The sequence below is a fragment of the Manis javanica genome, chromosome 4 (genome assembly GCF_040802235.1).
Source record: "Manis javanica isolate MJ-LG chromosome 4, MJ_LKY, whole genome shotgun sequence".
NCBI classification, from domain to species: Eukaryota; Metazoa; Chordata; class Mammalia; order Pholidota; family Manidae; genus Manis; species Manis javanica.
In genome coordinates, this window is record NC_133159.1 from 4,165,585 (window position 1) to 4,178,979 (window position 13,395).

General features: G+C 58.3%; 1 protein-coding gene across 17 annotated transcripts in view; it reads right to left on the minus strand.

The window, feature by feature from the left end:
- Positions 1 to 1,626: 1,626 nt before the first annotated feature.
- Positions 1,627 to 13,395, minus strand: part of NPHP4 (nephrocystin 4) — a 127,541-nt gene continuing 115,772 nt past the window's right edge. For 13 of the 17 annotated variants that reach the window (XM_073233095.1, XM_073233092.1, XM_073233091.1 and 10 more), the window contains 10 exons: positions 12,207 to 12,433; positions 11,809 to 11,980; positions 10,917 to 11,000; positions 6,230 to 6,386; positions 5,561 to 5,646; positions 4,948 to 5,033; positions 3,935 to 4,106; positions 3,192 to 3,371; positions 2,805 to 2,948; positions 1,627 to 2,175 (listed from right to left, as the gene is read on the minus strand). In XM_073233095.1, the coding sequence (XP_073089196.1) occupies positions 2,035 to 2,175; positions 2,805 to 2,948; positions 3,192 to 3,371; positions 3,935 to 4,106; positions 4,948 to 5,033; positions 5,561 to 5,646; positions 6,230 to 6,386; positions 10,917 to 11,000; positions 11,809 to 11,980; positions 12,207 to 12,433 (1,449 nt within the window). In that variant the 3' untranslated portion in view covers positions 1,627 to 2,034. The other 4 variants (XM_073233099.1, XM_073233098.1, XM_073233101.1 and 1 more) reach the window with 4 other exon arrangements.

Here is a 13,395-nt window from a genome sequence, read left to right on the forward strand (position 1 = left end):
AGGAAAGAGATGGGCCACGGCGGCTTCATACTCACACCCACAAACATGCCTTTAAAGCCATCCCTCTGTTGGGACAAACCTGTGTGCCCCACCGGCACAGCTATCACAACCCATGAGCAGGTGTGCATCCTGAAATCCTTCACCAGGGCTGCAAAGCCTGGCAGAAACCACCAAGCACTAAAGCCACCAGCGTGGCCGAGCAGCCCTTTCACCCACCTCACTGGGGTATGGTGGCAGCCAGCGGAGCAAGGAAGGATGGATGGGGACAGACAGGCTGCCCGGAGGGTGCAGCTGAGCGACAAGCCCCAGCTATGCCCCAGCTATGCCTCCGTCACGCGGAGCTCGGCAGGCGACACGGCTGACCGAGGCCTGGACGCCACCCTCCCGGCTCAGGGCCTGTTCCCTGGATCCGGGCTGCTTGCCCGTGGACTGGCGTGGGGTGCAGACAAGTGGGCAGCAGGCATACAACTCGGAGGCCACCCGGAAGAGGAGCCAAGGCGGGGCAGCTGAACAGAGACGAGGTGACCCCTGCGACACTACCAGAGCCAGGACAGGTGCAGTCTCCAATGGCGCTGGGGGCGCTGAGTCTCAGCTCGGGTCCAGGGGCGTCTGGTGCCCCATCCCTCACCTGCGGGGCATCTGACCACTGGGCCACCTCGATGACCTCTCCAAAGAGCCTGCTCAGTGGTTTCCAAGCGACCCCAGGCCCCGGGTGTCGCTCCTGACCTCAGGAAGCGCTCCTCAGTCCACGCTGCGGGGGGACCCACCCCACAGGCTACTCACAGCGAGTTCTGCTTCTCATCTGCACGTCCGGACGCTGCCTACCAGCCTGCGGAGGCTCCTCCGCACCCCAAATTGAGAATGGAGCGCCGCACTGGCTGCCAGGCGCCCTCACTTTCTTTTTATCCATATTTTTCCTACAGACTGAAGGTGAATTTTTGTTTATCAGACCTCATGATGCTCTGCCCCTCGGTGATGACCATCACCAGGTCCTGTCCGCATCTCCTAAGCGTGCTTCCAGTGGCCCGCTTCCCACCATCCCACCAGCAACACTGGCAGACTGCTGGCTGTTCCCCAAAACCTGCTCTTGCCCTGCTTAGCAATACCACCTGCAAAATTCCCTGGCAACACGACCACCTGCAAGGAGGACAATGTTCCCCAGGCCCTTTGGAGTTGGCACATGGAGTGGCCCTTCGGAGTGACTACGTTCTGGCCCATGGGCTGTGGTGGGGATAAGGGCCCAGGGGTATCCCTGTCCTAACCCCTGGAAGCTGTGACTGTGCCCTGACAAGGGAAAGGGATTTGTGCCTGTGGGATGAAGCTGAGGACCTTGAGACGGAGCAGCTGGCCCGGCTTTCCTGGGTGGGCCCCACGTCATCCCAAGGGCCCTTAGTGGAGAAGGTGGGAGGGGCGAGGGAGGCAGACAGAGGAGATGTGCCAACAGAGGCGGAGGCCAGAGTTGCCCCTCCCGTCAGGCCTGAGCAGGCCCCCCAGGAGGCAGGCTGTGGGCCCAGCACACCTGAGTGTCCCTCAACCACATCCTCAAGGGAAAGCCAGGTTTATGCAGTGCACAGACAATGGGAAGAACAGTGGAAAACACTTAAGAAAACCATTAAAAGAAACATATAAATTTAGTATTCCATATATAATTTTTAAAAAATATATGAAGTATAGTATAAAATGTTGCATAGCAAATAATATTTTGTAAAAATCCAGTGATATAATTTTATCATTTAAGATGATTCATAAAATATATTTTGCTAAAAGCAAATCAAAATGTCATAGACAGTGAGTCCCTTTTGTGCAGCAGAGAGAAACAGGCTCCTGTACGCCAGGCACCTGTTCCCGCTACGTGGGGTCCAGCATGGATGCGGGACTGAGGTGCGGTGAGCCCCTCCCCCCTCGGCCAAGTCCACGGGTCACCCAGGCGGGCATCTGAGGGACGAGGGTCTACAGCTTGAGCACATGAGCTCCAAGCCGCGAGCTGTCCCCAGGCAGATGCAGAGGCCCGGCTGGCCCCCGGAGGCTGTGCCGTCACTGGTAGGTGACCTTCACGCAAAACGTTTCTTCATTTTTGTCTTCGTGGTCGTTGATGTAGATCAGAATCTCCTTCACCCCAGCTCTCTGACATGGTGCAAACCGCAGGCCAATAGTGTAGGTCTCTCCCCCCTCAACCTGGAAGCAAGCATCGGAATCCTAGTACCCACCCTGTCAGCTCCTCTCCCGCTTCCAGCCACTTCTGTGCACACAAATGTATTTTCTCAAGCCCAGCAGGCCACACAGGCTGACAGGATTCTCAGCCGGAGGCTCCAGCCTCTGGGGCCTGGGTGGCTGGAGCCAGGAGCCCCCCAACCATGGCCCCAAGGCTTGCCTCCTGGCCATGCCACTGGGAGGCCCCGGGACACGCTGCTCTTCTCTCACTCTCAGGGGATGCTTCGCGACGGGAGAAATTCTCCACTTGGGGGCAGACTGGGGTCTGCTTCTCTCCTTAAAACACTCACAGCACATAAATGGCTAAGTTTCGGGATGGTTCTGAATAGAAGTGCAGAAACTGCAGGGAAGGCTGGCCTGGGCCCAGACCCTCACTGGGGCCTAGACGGGGGGCTCAGGCACAGGCAGCAGGGCGCAGAAGGCGACCCTTGCTGTTTCAAAGCCTCACTTGACTCAGAAAGGCACTGTTCACCCCCAGGACTTTTGGAAGGCCACCATCATTAGATAAAATTGCTCCAAAATGCAGCCCTGGCCGCCCTGCCCTCTGGGCCCACACGCAGGAGGGCCCGCATGCAGACAGCCCCCCTGCTGACCTGGAAGGAGTCCTCCTTGAACTGCAGCAGGTCGGGGTGGTCACTGTGCAGGTGGAAAGTCCTCCGGGTGGGGTAGGGGTTGGTGTAGGTGATCCGCTTGTTGGCGCCCTGACCTTCCCCGGCGGCCAGCTTGATCTCAAAGGCCTGTGGGGGACGCATTTCCTGAACCTCCTCTGTGTGGGCGGCTCCATAAATACAACAGGTAAGCTACTAAGCCCCCAGCTGAGGGGCCTCAAAGGACAGAAGCAGCCCCCACCCCAACGCCTGGGCCGGAGAGGGCAGGAGGAGGAGATTCCTGCCTGAACCCAGGCAGGCCTGGGTCACCAGCCTGATGACGATCAGGCGATACCACCCATACCAGGGTCACTGCCTCCCCTCCCTCCAGACCTTGGAAATGAGAGGCAGGCGGCAGGAAAGGCACACGAGCCACGAGGCCACCAGCTGGTGGAAGTCCACGTCGACCAGGTTGAGGTGGAGGAACCGGCTGCCCGCCCTGAGCGGGCGCACGCCCACGTGCAGGTCCTGCACCCCGTGGGGGGGCAGCACAAAGACGCCCTTGGGGTCCGTCTTCAAGAACAAGAGAAGAGAAGTGGGTCACATGGGGCCCCTCTTCCGTGCAGCCCCGGGGCCCAAGGGAGCCCCAGCTGCCCCAGGGCGACCTGCGCCGAGGGGGCACACGGCCTGCGCAAGGTCAGAGGGGCATGAGAGAAAACGCAGAGCTGAAGCCAGCCCACTGTCAGAGCCAGCGCCGCTGCATGTCACCATGTCACCGTCGGGTCGGGCAAGTGCCCCTCCGGTGCAGACATGGCCCCCTAAGTGGCAGGGCTGCCTGGGCAGGAGGCACCTTTGCAAGCTCAGCTCTCCGCCAGCCCCCAGACCTGCACACCCTCGTCATCCAGATGCACAGCTGTGGCCGCCTGAACTGTGCTGGGTGACTATTAACACTGACTTCTCGTGATTCTCAACACTGGCCCTGGGGGCTTATATGTCACTCATCCCACGATGGCACAGATAAAAGGCAATCTGAGAGAAGACTCTGCCAAAGAGGGTTTCCGCCCGAAGGAGCCATGAACCTGTCCTCAGGACCAGCCTTGGGCTGCAGCCCAGGGGCAGACGGCCCAGCAACGTACCATCAGCTCCTGGGGGTGCGAGGTGAATGCTCTCACTTTCCTAACCGCCTGTGTCCCCCGGAGGACGAGGGACAGGCGGGTCCACTGGCCTGTGACACAGGCGACATCCACACGCTGCAGGGAGTGCAGGTGGACCTGCCATATCTGGAGGGGTGTCGCCAGCCAGCGGTCCCTGCAAGGACAGAGGCCTTCAGCAGCGTCGGGGGGCAGCAGTACCCACGGGGAGAGGCCGCGAGTCAGGGCTGGAGCACAGCTGCCACCCGGCAGGCACATCCCCCTCCACAGAAGGCCCTGGGCCAGGGCTGCAGGCTTATGCCTCATTGGACCCTGCATGGGACGCCTTGAATGAATGATGGCAGTGTGCATCCTGGGCCACTTAAATCCCAACTCTGGTCCCTGAGGCAAAGCCCAGGGGGAGCACATGTGGGCCAGAACATGAGCTTGGAGGTCACGCGGGCCTGAGGGCAGGAACTCCGTGCTTGGTGCTGTGGGACCAGCCTTTACTGTGAAGGGGGCCTTGGTAACGCCGCCCCGCAGGGTCATCCTCTGGCGTGACCCCACGGCATGTGGTGGCCGGATGCAGCCCTCAGCCTGACGGCACTGACAGGCCCTCCCCCGCTCTGTTGGAAGGGCTTGCGCCCCTTTGAAAGGGTCCTGGGGAGCTGGGAAGCACGACTGTGGGGGGAAGGTAACGGGACTGGGGTATTTCAGAGGGTAAGGGAAGCAGAGGGCGCACTGGTCAGTCTTCAGGCCACCCTCCATCCCCCTGGGCGGACTGCAGTGACGGGGCCCCGGGCACTGTTCCGGAGAAGCTGCCTCGAGTCTCTCCCCCTGGTGGGCTTCGCTCCGCCCTCAGGCTGCTGCTGCTCTGAGCAGAGGACACTGCTGCAAGGCCCCTGCTGGCCCCAGACTCAGCTCACACAGCAAAGGCCCAGCGCCTCCCGGCATCTCAGAGCACCACCCTGCACTCCCGCCCCTCACACGTCTCCGGACCACAGGGCTCACGCACATACGTGTAAATGGTGATGAAGAAGTCTTTGATCTCTGGGCTGGGACCACTAGCCACCTTCAGGAACACGTCCCGCGGCTCCCCGGGGCCCTGCCGGACAGGGGGGCACAACACGAGGACGCTGTCTCTGCTCTGAGCTCAGCCCCTCAAAGTCCACTCCAGCTGAAAGCAGGTGTGAGCCAAGCCCCCCGCCCCCAACAAATGTTTCCTTTTCTGTACTAGTCAAAATTCATGATTGTTTTCAGTGCAAAAGCAAAAGTTATTAACTCCTGATTCATACTGAGTCCAACAATCATATTCTGCAGGAGATATTATCAGCCTCCTGACCAGTCACAACACAGTTATTGTTATCCTCACTCAATGGCAATTAATCAGTGGCTTAATTACTGTTCACTTTATTCACTGTGCTTCGTGCCTTTTCTTTTCATCTAAATTCAGATAACCAAGGAACGGATCTGCCAGCAGAAAAAATGAGCTCATAAAGCTCTCCGGAGGATGTCAAAGCGGCCCTTCACACCTGCACTGAAAGCATGAAAAGAGGCGGCCGCAGACAAGGGGGTGCAGGGCTGGGGCGGCTGGGAAGGGTCTGCCCGAGGCCAGGGCTCAACAGAACCTACCACACTGTGGGTCTCACAAATGACATTTGGGTCGCTGCATCGGACGTGGACCGGGGGCTCTGAGCCGGGCGTCCCCACGGGAACACCTGGAGTGGGGACACCAAAACAAGCAAACGACTCTCAGCAGCCTGGGCCATGTCACAGATGGCTCTGCGTGTCACATCACGGTCTGAGACAGGCCTGGCCCATCACTGGTGCTCACCAACACCACCTGGGGAAACCGCTGATGCCCCCTCCATCCCACTCCACGCCTGCAGGGCATCTGGCCCTTCCCTGTGCTCTGCCGCCTCCTCGGGGACTCACCCAAAGGGAGTCACCAAACAGTAAAGGGAAGCACCGTGGAGCAAGGCGCTGGGCACAAAAGCCCAGGTGTGGCTTGTGGGGCAACAGATGGAAACAAGCATGTCCGCGGATGGCATGCAAGACCCCAGGCTGGCCCACGGGTGTGGGTTTGAGGAGGGCAGTCAGCTAGCCATGCATACACCCTGCCTCCAGAGACGAGAAGGTCCCATTCCAAGCATTAGGGGCAGGGGGCAGAAGTCAGAGGCATGTCACATGTTTTTGGAGTAGCATCAGGGAATGATGGAATGATGCCCTTGTCATCTTGGGAAAGCTTTTCCCTTCTGTTGAACCTGCAAAATGCCAGCCCTGGGGACAGGCAAAACCTGCCTGGAAGCGTGTGCCAGGGAGGCAGGCGGATGGCCTTCTTCAGGAAGGTGAGCTCTGGGTGGTAGAAGCGGAAGACCTGGTCCACCACGTGGGGCTGGGGTTCCACCGTCAGGCAGAGCACGGCCATGGGCTTGCCACCACTCCCGCGGAACAAGACCTGCCAAGAGGGCACGTGGCGCTGGCATCAGGAGCGCACACGGGCTCATGGGAAGCCGCACACACCGCACCCTCTGTGAAGAGAGGGTCAGGGGCCCCTGCAGGGTCCACTCGCCCCCATAAGGTGGGAAGGGCAGGCATCGTCAGAAAGGGGGACAGGGTCTGCTGCAGCAGGTGCCCACATGGAGAGGACATGCTCAGCTCCAGGCCTGCATGTGGGCATGATTTTACAATGTGCCTGCTGCTACTTCTCGTGAGTAAGGTACATGCCTAGAACCCAGTGAGAACGGTGGGCATCCCCAACATTAAATACGCCTTCAGACACTGTCCCACCTTTGGTACACCTGCCGTGTGCGTGAAACTGAACAGGTCCTCACGGGGTGGGGGACATGCTGCCCTGAGCACATGCAGTGCAGAGGCTAAAGGAAGCCATACATGGGCCAAAGGGCTGGACACACAAACTTCCTTTTCAAAAAAGAAGTTGCTCACTAAAAACCTCATGTGCCCAAAAGAGGTGCTGGTCCGGACAGCTGGGAGAACAGACCACTCCCTCAGCCTGGCCCGGTGTGTGCCGCAGGCCCATGCTGGGCACCAGCACCTAGCCCAGCGCCCAGGGCCGAGCATCCTTCCCACGTCAGGGCCAAGACTGGGCCCCCAGACAACCCACCACCTGGGAAGGATGTTCCTCTGCCTTGGTAAGTTTTACTGAGAAATCTTTCAGATGTACACATATAAAAGGATTTATACGTAAAAATCTGTTGTCATGAATTTTAACAGGACGGCCACCATGAGCCCGTGGCCCAGTTTGGAACAAGCCTGCCATCCACACTGCCAAGCTCTCTGTGCCCCAGACCCACCTGACGCAGGCAGCCTGCCCCACATCAGAGCCACCCTCCCGACCTCCGTGGCCATCGTCCCCAGGTATCTCTGCCGTTTTCCCCCCTTGTGGGTCTTTAAACAACACTGGGCTTCGTTCTGCCTATCTGGAGCCCCACTTGAGAGCCATGACCCCACAGGGCTGTTCCTGCTCGCCCACACACCCACCCGACCTCGCGGTCCAGGCTGGATCTCAGGCCCACTGGCCTTCCTCTGAGCGTCTGGTCTTCATCTCTAGTTTCATCTCTCTGCTCCCACTCTGAGCGTCTGAATCATTATGTCCAGCTTCGTCCCCCTGCTCCCCAGCACTAAGAGGGGCAGGTCACTGGTTCCTGCCATTTCTACCTCCTTAAAACTGGGGAGTTCTGAGTCGACTCTTTCAGTGACCCGGTCAGCAGCATCATGCCGCGTTAACAATGCTTCATGTTAAGTTCTCTCTTAAAGAAGCTGTGTGGTTCCCGCCTCTGCCTGCTCATGCAGCCACCTTCCCAGGGCTACTCAGCGGGGCCGGGTAAGCAGCCAGGCGGGAGGACAGGGTGCATCCAGCCCACGGCAGTCATGGGACACACTCCCGTCACTCTAGGGCACCTATGAAAATGAGTCATCAGATTAAGAGTCTCCACCACAACTGCCTGAATTCTGATGACTCCCGGGGCCCCTCCTGCTCTGCTGTGTCTTTCTCCGCAGCATGACTATTTCCTGTATCAGGTATGATCATTCCCCACCAAAATGGAAACCATATGGGTGGCTATTAGCAGGGTCCCGGGCCACACCGGGGGCCTGGACACAAGACCAGGGGCCCCACCCACTGTCCGAGTGGCCAAGGGTCCCAAGAGGCAGCAAGGTGTGAGCACCCAGACCCAAGAACCTGCGGCCTAGAAGACCCACCCCGCTGAACCTCCCTCCAGACCTAGAGCAGCCCAGCAGTGACGCCCACGGAAACAGCAAGGCAACAATCCTGCCTCTGGAGAACCTGCGATATAACGGGAAGCCTCAGACAGAGCTTTCATATTCCCTGTAGTTTTTATGGCACTAAGATCTAAAAGAGTTGACAACATTTGTACATCAAGTAAAAGCTTCAAAAATGGTCCTCGGTGCAAAATGGGGCAGCCCCTCCGGAGAGGGACTCGGTGGGGCTGCAGGACGCCAGGCTGCTCACTGCGCATCCGGAGGAAGAGCGGAGGGCGGGCGCGGCCCCATTGCCCACGGGGTCGGAGCGCGGCTCAGACCCAGGACCTCGGTCACGGCCTGCACATGAGTGCGCGTGACACACACACACACGAGGAGAAAAGCGGGGTCAGGAATGGAAGCAGGATCTTTTGGACTGTATCTCATTTTACGGTTTGATTTTAGATTCGTGTAGATGTTTTTAGTTAATTAAAAACAACTGAATTAAATCAAAGAAAAAAAACAAAGGATCTATACACACTGAAAACAAATGAAACAAACCTAGCTGTATATCAAGTTGGTGATAACCATACAGAGAAAAATTCTTTAGATAAATTTGAAACTCAGGACAAAAAGAACGACTCAGGAACCTCAAGCTGCAGGGTCCTGTTTGTGGCTGGCACTGATAGTCTGAGGCACACACACGCCAGCCAGCTTGGCCAGCAGCACGAGAACCGGAAGGACTGGCCAGCGAGTCAGTGGGCTGGTTATCTACAGGGGAACGGAGCAAAGTATATATATTGAAGATAATGGAGCCAGGTTTCCCACTGGCAAATGGGAATTACAAACATGGGGAAAGGCAGCTAGAACAGGCCCCCTGGTACTAGAAGCCCTGCTGGGAATGCATGGTCGTTGACGTAAGCAGGCAGATAATGGGGCTGTGACATGCATGTCCATGCACACATGCACTCCTTAGCTCTCTGCTGAGAACTAGAGGTGAGGACACCGTAGTGAGGCGCACACCCAACACCAGATCTTGGTTTCTAAGTAGCATTCTCCACGAAAGGGGAGTTTAGTTAAATGGCTGATTCCAGAAATGGAGCAGGGAAAGCATAAAATGACTCTGGAACACCTTGTACACCAGGCAGCTGACGTCCCCAAAGAACGAGGGGGACACGTTGAAAGGACACAGACGCCATCCTGAAGCGGCCACCACTGGGGGGTCAGGAACAATATGAGCAGCAAACCAAATAACAGCAGTAACAAATTATAACCCACTAGTTAAAACAGGAATTCATGGCCTAGACGGGCACCAAGAACTAAGCTCTGTCTTACTCAGAACACCGGTCACACGTGTAAAGACAAGGTGGATCTGGAAGTCCCCATCAGGCAGCCCTGGCGCTGATGGCTCACCCAGCAGGAATCAAATTTCTCCTGGGCCCGGTCTACAGTCTCAGCACCTCCCACAGAACCTACTCATTACCTTCTGAGTATCACATGCGAAGTACTCCCTAATTCACAGTGAGGGAGCCTAGCAGATACCGTAACAAGGTAACACCACCAGTAATGAAACAACCAGGATCCTATCCCTCCCAACAAAGTCCTGAGAATACAAACTCCTGTGCTCTCCCTGCCCCAGAGCGTAACCTGAATCTAATCATGAGCAACCAACAGACAAGCCCAAGTGGAGGGACTTCTGCAAGATAACTGGCCAGTATGCTTCAAAAATAGTACAGCCATGAAAGGCTAGGAGGGCCTGGCAGTGCGCCGGGAAGACCAAAGAGACCCCTGTGACCTCATGGCTCTCCTGGGCTGACGGGCGAGAGTCCTCATTCTCAGGATACACAAGCTCTAGGTTTCATGGAGCAATGGGGTATCATGTCAATGAATTATGGGTGAACAGCTAAGATTCCCGGGATTGGCCTTAAAACTCCAAATTCACGTAGGAAAAATGTACTAGCCTCTCATTTAATCTACACGCTCCCTAGACGAAGGCAAAGCCATGGCTGCACCTTCACGTAAAACAAAACGAAGTTTCACTGCTGAGGTGGGCCCAGGGCTCCGAGCCGCTGTCCCCACTGGGACTGCATGGAAATACTCTGCCCTCCAGGCAGGGCTGGGGAGAAAGGGTAGGTTTTTGTTTTACTTTCAAATTACTGCAACAGGCATTTGGCTACAAAGAAAACACTTGATCAACCCCTATAAACGCCAGTGCCCCCAGCTCTTCCTGGGGCAGCCTCCACAGGCTGTCGGTGAGTGTTCACCTCACAAACACACCTTCCCTTAGAGGGGGAAGAGGCTGGAGCCTTACTTTGGGAAGTGGGCCCACACACCACGCTGATTCCACATAATGCGGGAATGCTGGGGATCAAGTCCAAAGGGCCAGGCTCGCCCCTGTGTGTGGGTCCATGGGCTGTGACAGCTGTACTTTCAGGGCAGCAGGCAGGCACCAGGGGCTCTGGCTTTGCACACAGGGCTACAAAACGGCAAGTTGACAGGGAGACGTTTCCAGGCTAGGCACCCGCCCAGATTGTCACTGCCTGGGCAGGACATGAACAGCGCACTCCAGCGGCCTGTCCCCACCCCGCGCTGGACCCAGCCCGACCCCTCCTGCTAGGAGCACAGGGAAGGGCTGAGCAGCCAGGCCCCAGCGACCCGAGTAACAGGGGAACTCATGAACCCTTCGCTCAGTCCGCTCAGAGGACACCGGCACACAGGCAGGACCACGGAAATACCCAGGGTCCAAGGTCTGTCGTCTGGCCCTTACCTTGGCATGCTTAGTGGGCACTGTAGTGGGCTTCCCAGGTGACCCGGCGTCTGCACCCTTCTCACACCTCAGCTCAGCGGAGCCCTGTGGGAGCCAGTCAACCCAGTGGGTCACAAGACAGAGTCCTGGAGTGCAGGTCCTTCTCCCTGCATTACAGCTGCCACCTGGCCAAAGGTCCCAGTGCACAGTCCCGTGTGCTCCCACAGTGACCCTCTGGGTGGCTACTGACATGATCCAGCCTCACGGCCCAGGGAGGCAGCAGAGGCAGCCGTGAGCGGACCGGCAAGCTGGACGTGGTGACCCAGCTGTCTGGAGCCAGAGGCCTGGGGTCCTCACCACTGCCCTTAGGACCTCTTGTCCCAAAAAGGCATCTAGAGAGCCTGCATGGGAATCTGGGAGCCTCTGGAACTCCTCAAGCCCACTTAAGTGATGATCATTATCCCACAGAATTCACCTCAAAAGGTCAATCAGACCCACACACATCCCCCCTGCACCCGCCCGTCCCTTACACGGAACCCCCAGGTCTCTGCGCCTTGTGCAGAGGAGCACCCGCTGCTGCTGTGAGAAGCAGGCAACCAGCACTAACCGGGGAGGCTGGGAACCCTCGGCTGAGCTGAGGTTGAGGGAGGCCCGTTCCAGTCCAGTGGGGGGCACTCAGAGGATCCCGTCTAGCCTTTCCCGAGGCCCACCTCGCAGGGAAGGGGAGGCATCAGGCTGCAGTGCGCAGCGCCAGTGCCAGAGCCCGGGGGCCGGACGGCGCATCAGGCTGTGCGGCACGGCAGGAACACGTGCACTCTCAGCCGGCCGTCGGTGACCCAGCAAACAGCATTCAGCCAAATGGGGTCTTCCCGTGCACCTGACAAGCCTGTGTGCTCAGAGAAGACGTCCCCACCTGACCCGCAGAGAAGGTCTGGTATTTGAAGGGGATGTGGGCAGTCTCCCTGGGGCGCAGGAAGAGCCGAGGGGCGAGGCCGCCCTGCAGGTGGAACATGTCCTCCTCTACCGGCGTGTGCAGGTTGGCCGCCTCCTTGAAGTACCTCCACTCCTGGCTGTCCACGACGATGCTGGGGGGCAGGGGACACAGCACTGAGGCAGGAACACTCTCGCCAGGAAGGCCCCTGAGGGGACAGGCCCCCTAACCCCCAGAGAGGGGCACTTAGTGCGTGGGTGGGAGCAGAGTGGGTAGGACCCTTGAGGGACAAGATGGGCTTAGCTTTCAGGCAGAACCGAGTCGTCTGCCACCAACCCAGTGGCGGCTGGGGGCCAGGCCAGGCCGCCTGGAGCTCCCACCTGAGCTCGGGGTTGTCCATCTCAATGGTCACCGTGTGCTGTGTGTTGTGGGGGTTCCTGAGCTCGAACTCGAAGAACTCGGCGGTGCCCAGCGTGGCATAGACCGTGTGCTCCTTGGTGATGGCCAGGCTCAGCACCCTGGCGATGTTCTCGGCCTTCGTGCGCTCCCGGTAGGCGGCAATGACCTGCAGGCCCCTCGAGTGCTGTGCACAGATGCTCTGCTGGGCCTGCAGGACACGGGACCCAACAGGGACCACGGTCGGGGGCACGCTCTCCTTCCTGAGGGCTATTCTCTGGCCACGCCCACACCCCAATACTAAATGTCTTCAGGAATCAGCACAGCCCCCTCCTCCACCATGTGGGCTGGTGGGACTGGCCCACTTCCAGCTCCAGCAGAGAGAGAATGGGCTATGCCTGACCCTCCTCAGGGAGGTCTGCGGCACTTCTGGCCTCTGTCCCCAAGGTGCTCTACCATAGGCGGTAGGGTCTGCCCTGCACACTCCCGAGAGGATACGAACGTCAGCTACCATCCAGGCTCTCCCAGCCTCAGGTTGGATCCAGGCGCAGTGGGGAATTAAAAGACAAGGTTTCTAACAAAGGAAAGAATGGCCTCAAAACTAAGACTGGTGACAGGCTCACCGGCCAAGGTCCACAGCATGGCAACAAGACCCTGTGTGTGAGCAAAGTCCCCAGGAGGGGACCCGCCTGGGCCTAACTGACCTCTGCGTGAGAGTCCAGACACGGGCACCCTTAGTGGGGCTTGGCCACACACCCGTCACCCACCCCCTCCTCGGATGCTCTGGGCCCCTATGGGCTTGACCACCACGTATATGCTGTAGAGGTTAGACGTGGGCTTCTTTGTCTCATATGCCTTCTATTTGTAAGGGAGGCCCACAGGAGGCTGCTCTACAAGCTCTCAGACCTAGAGGCCACCCCTGCACTGGGGAGTCAGCCAGGCCCAGGGCTAGGACTTCAGAATGCTGACGTTCAGGCCTCAGAAGGCAGGGCCGCCTGAGTGCCCCGGGCTTCAAATCAAGGGGTGACAAACCCGATTCCTACTCAAGTTGCTCTGGATGCAGGCTCTCCAGTACCACACCCCTAGCAAGGAGATTGAAGCTGAGCCTCTCACTTCTCCATGGGGGTCTGGGACAGGAGGGCAGTCATGCCTGGTTTTGAGGCCTCCCCACGC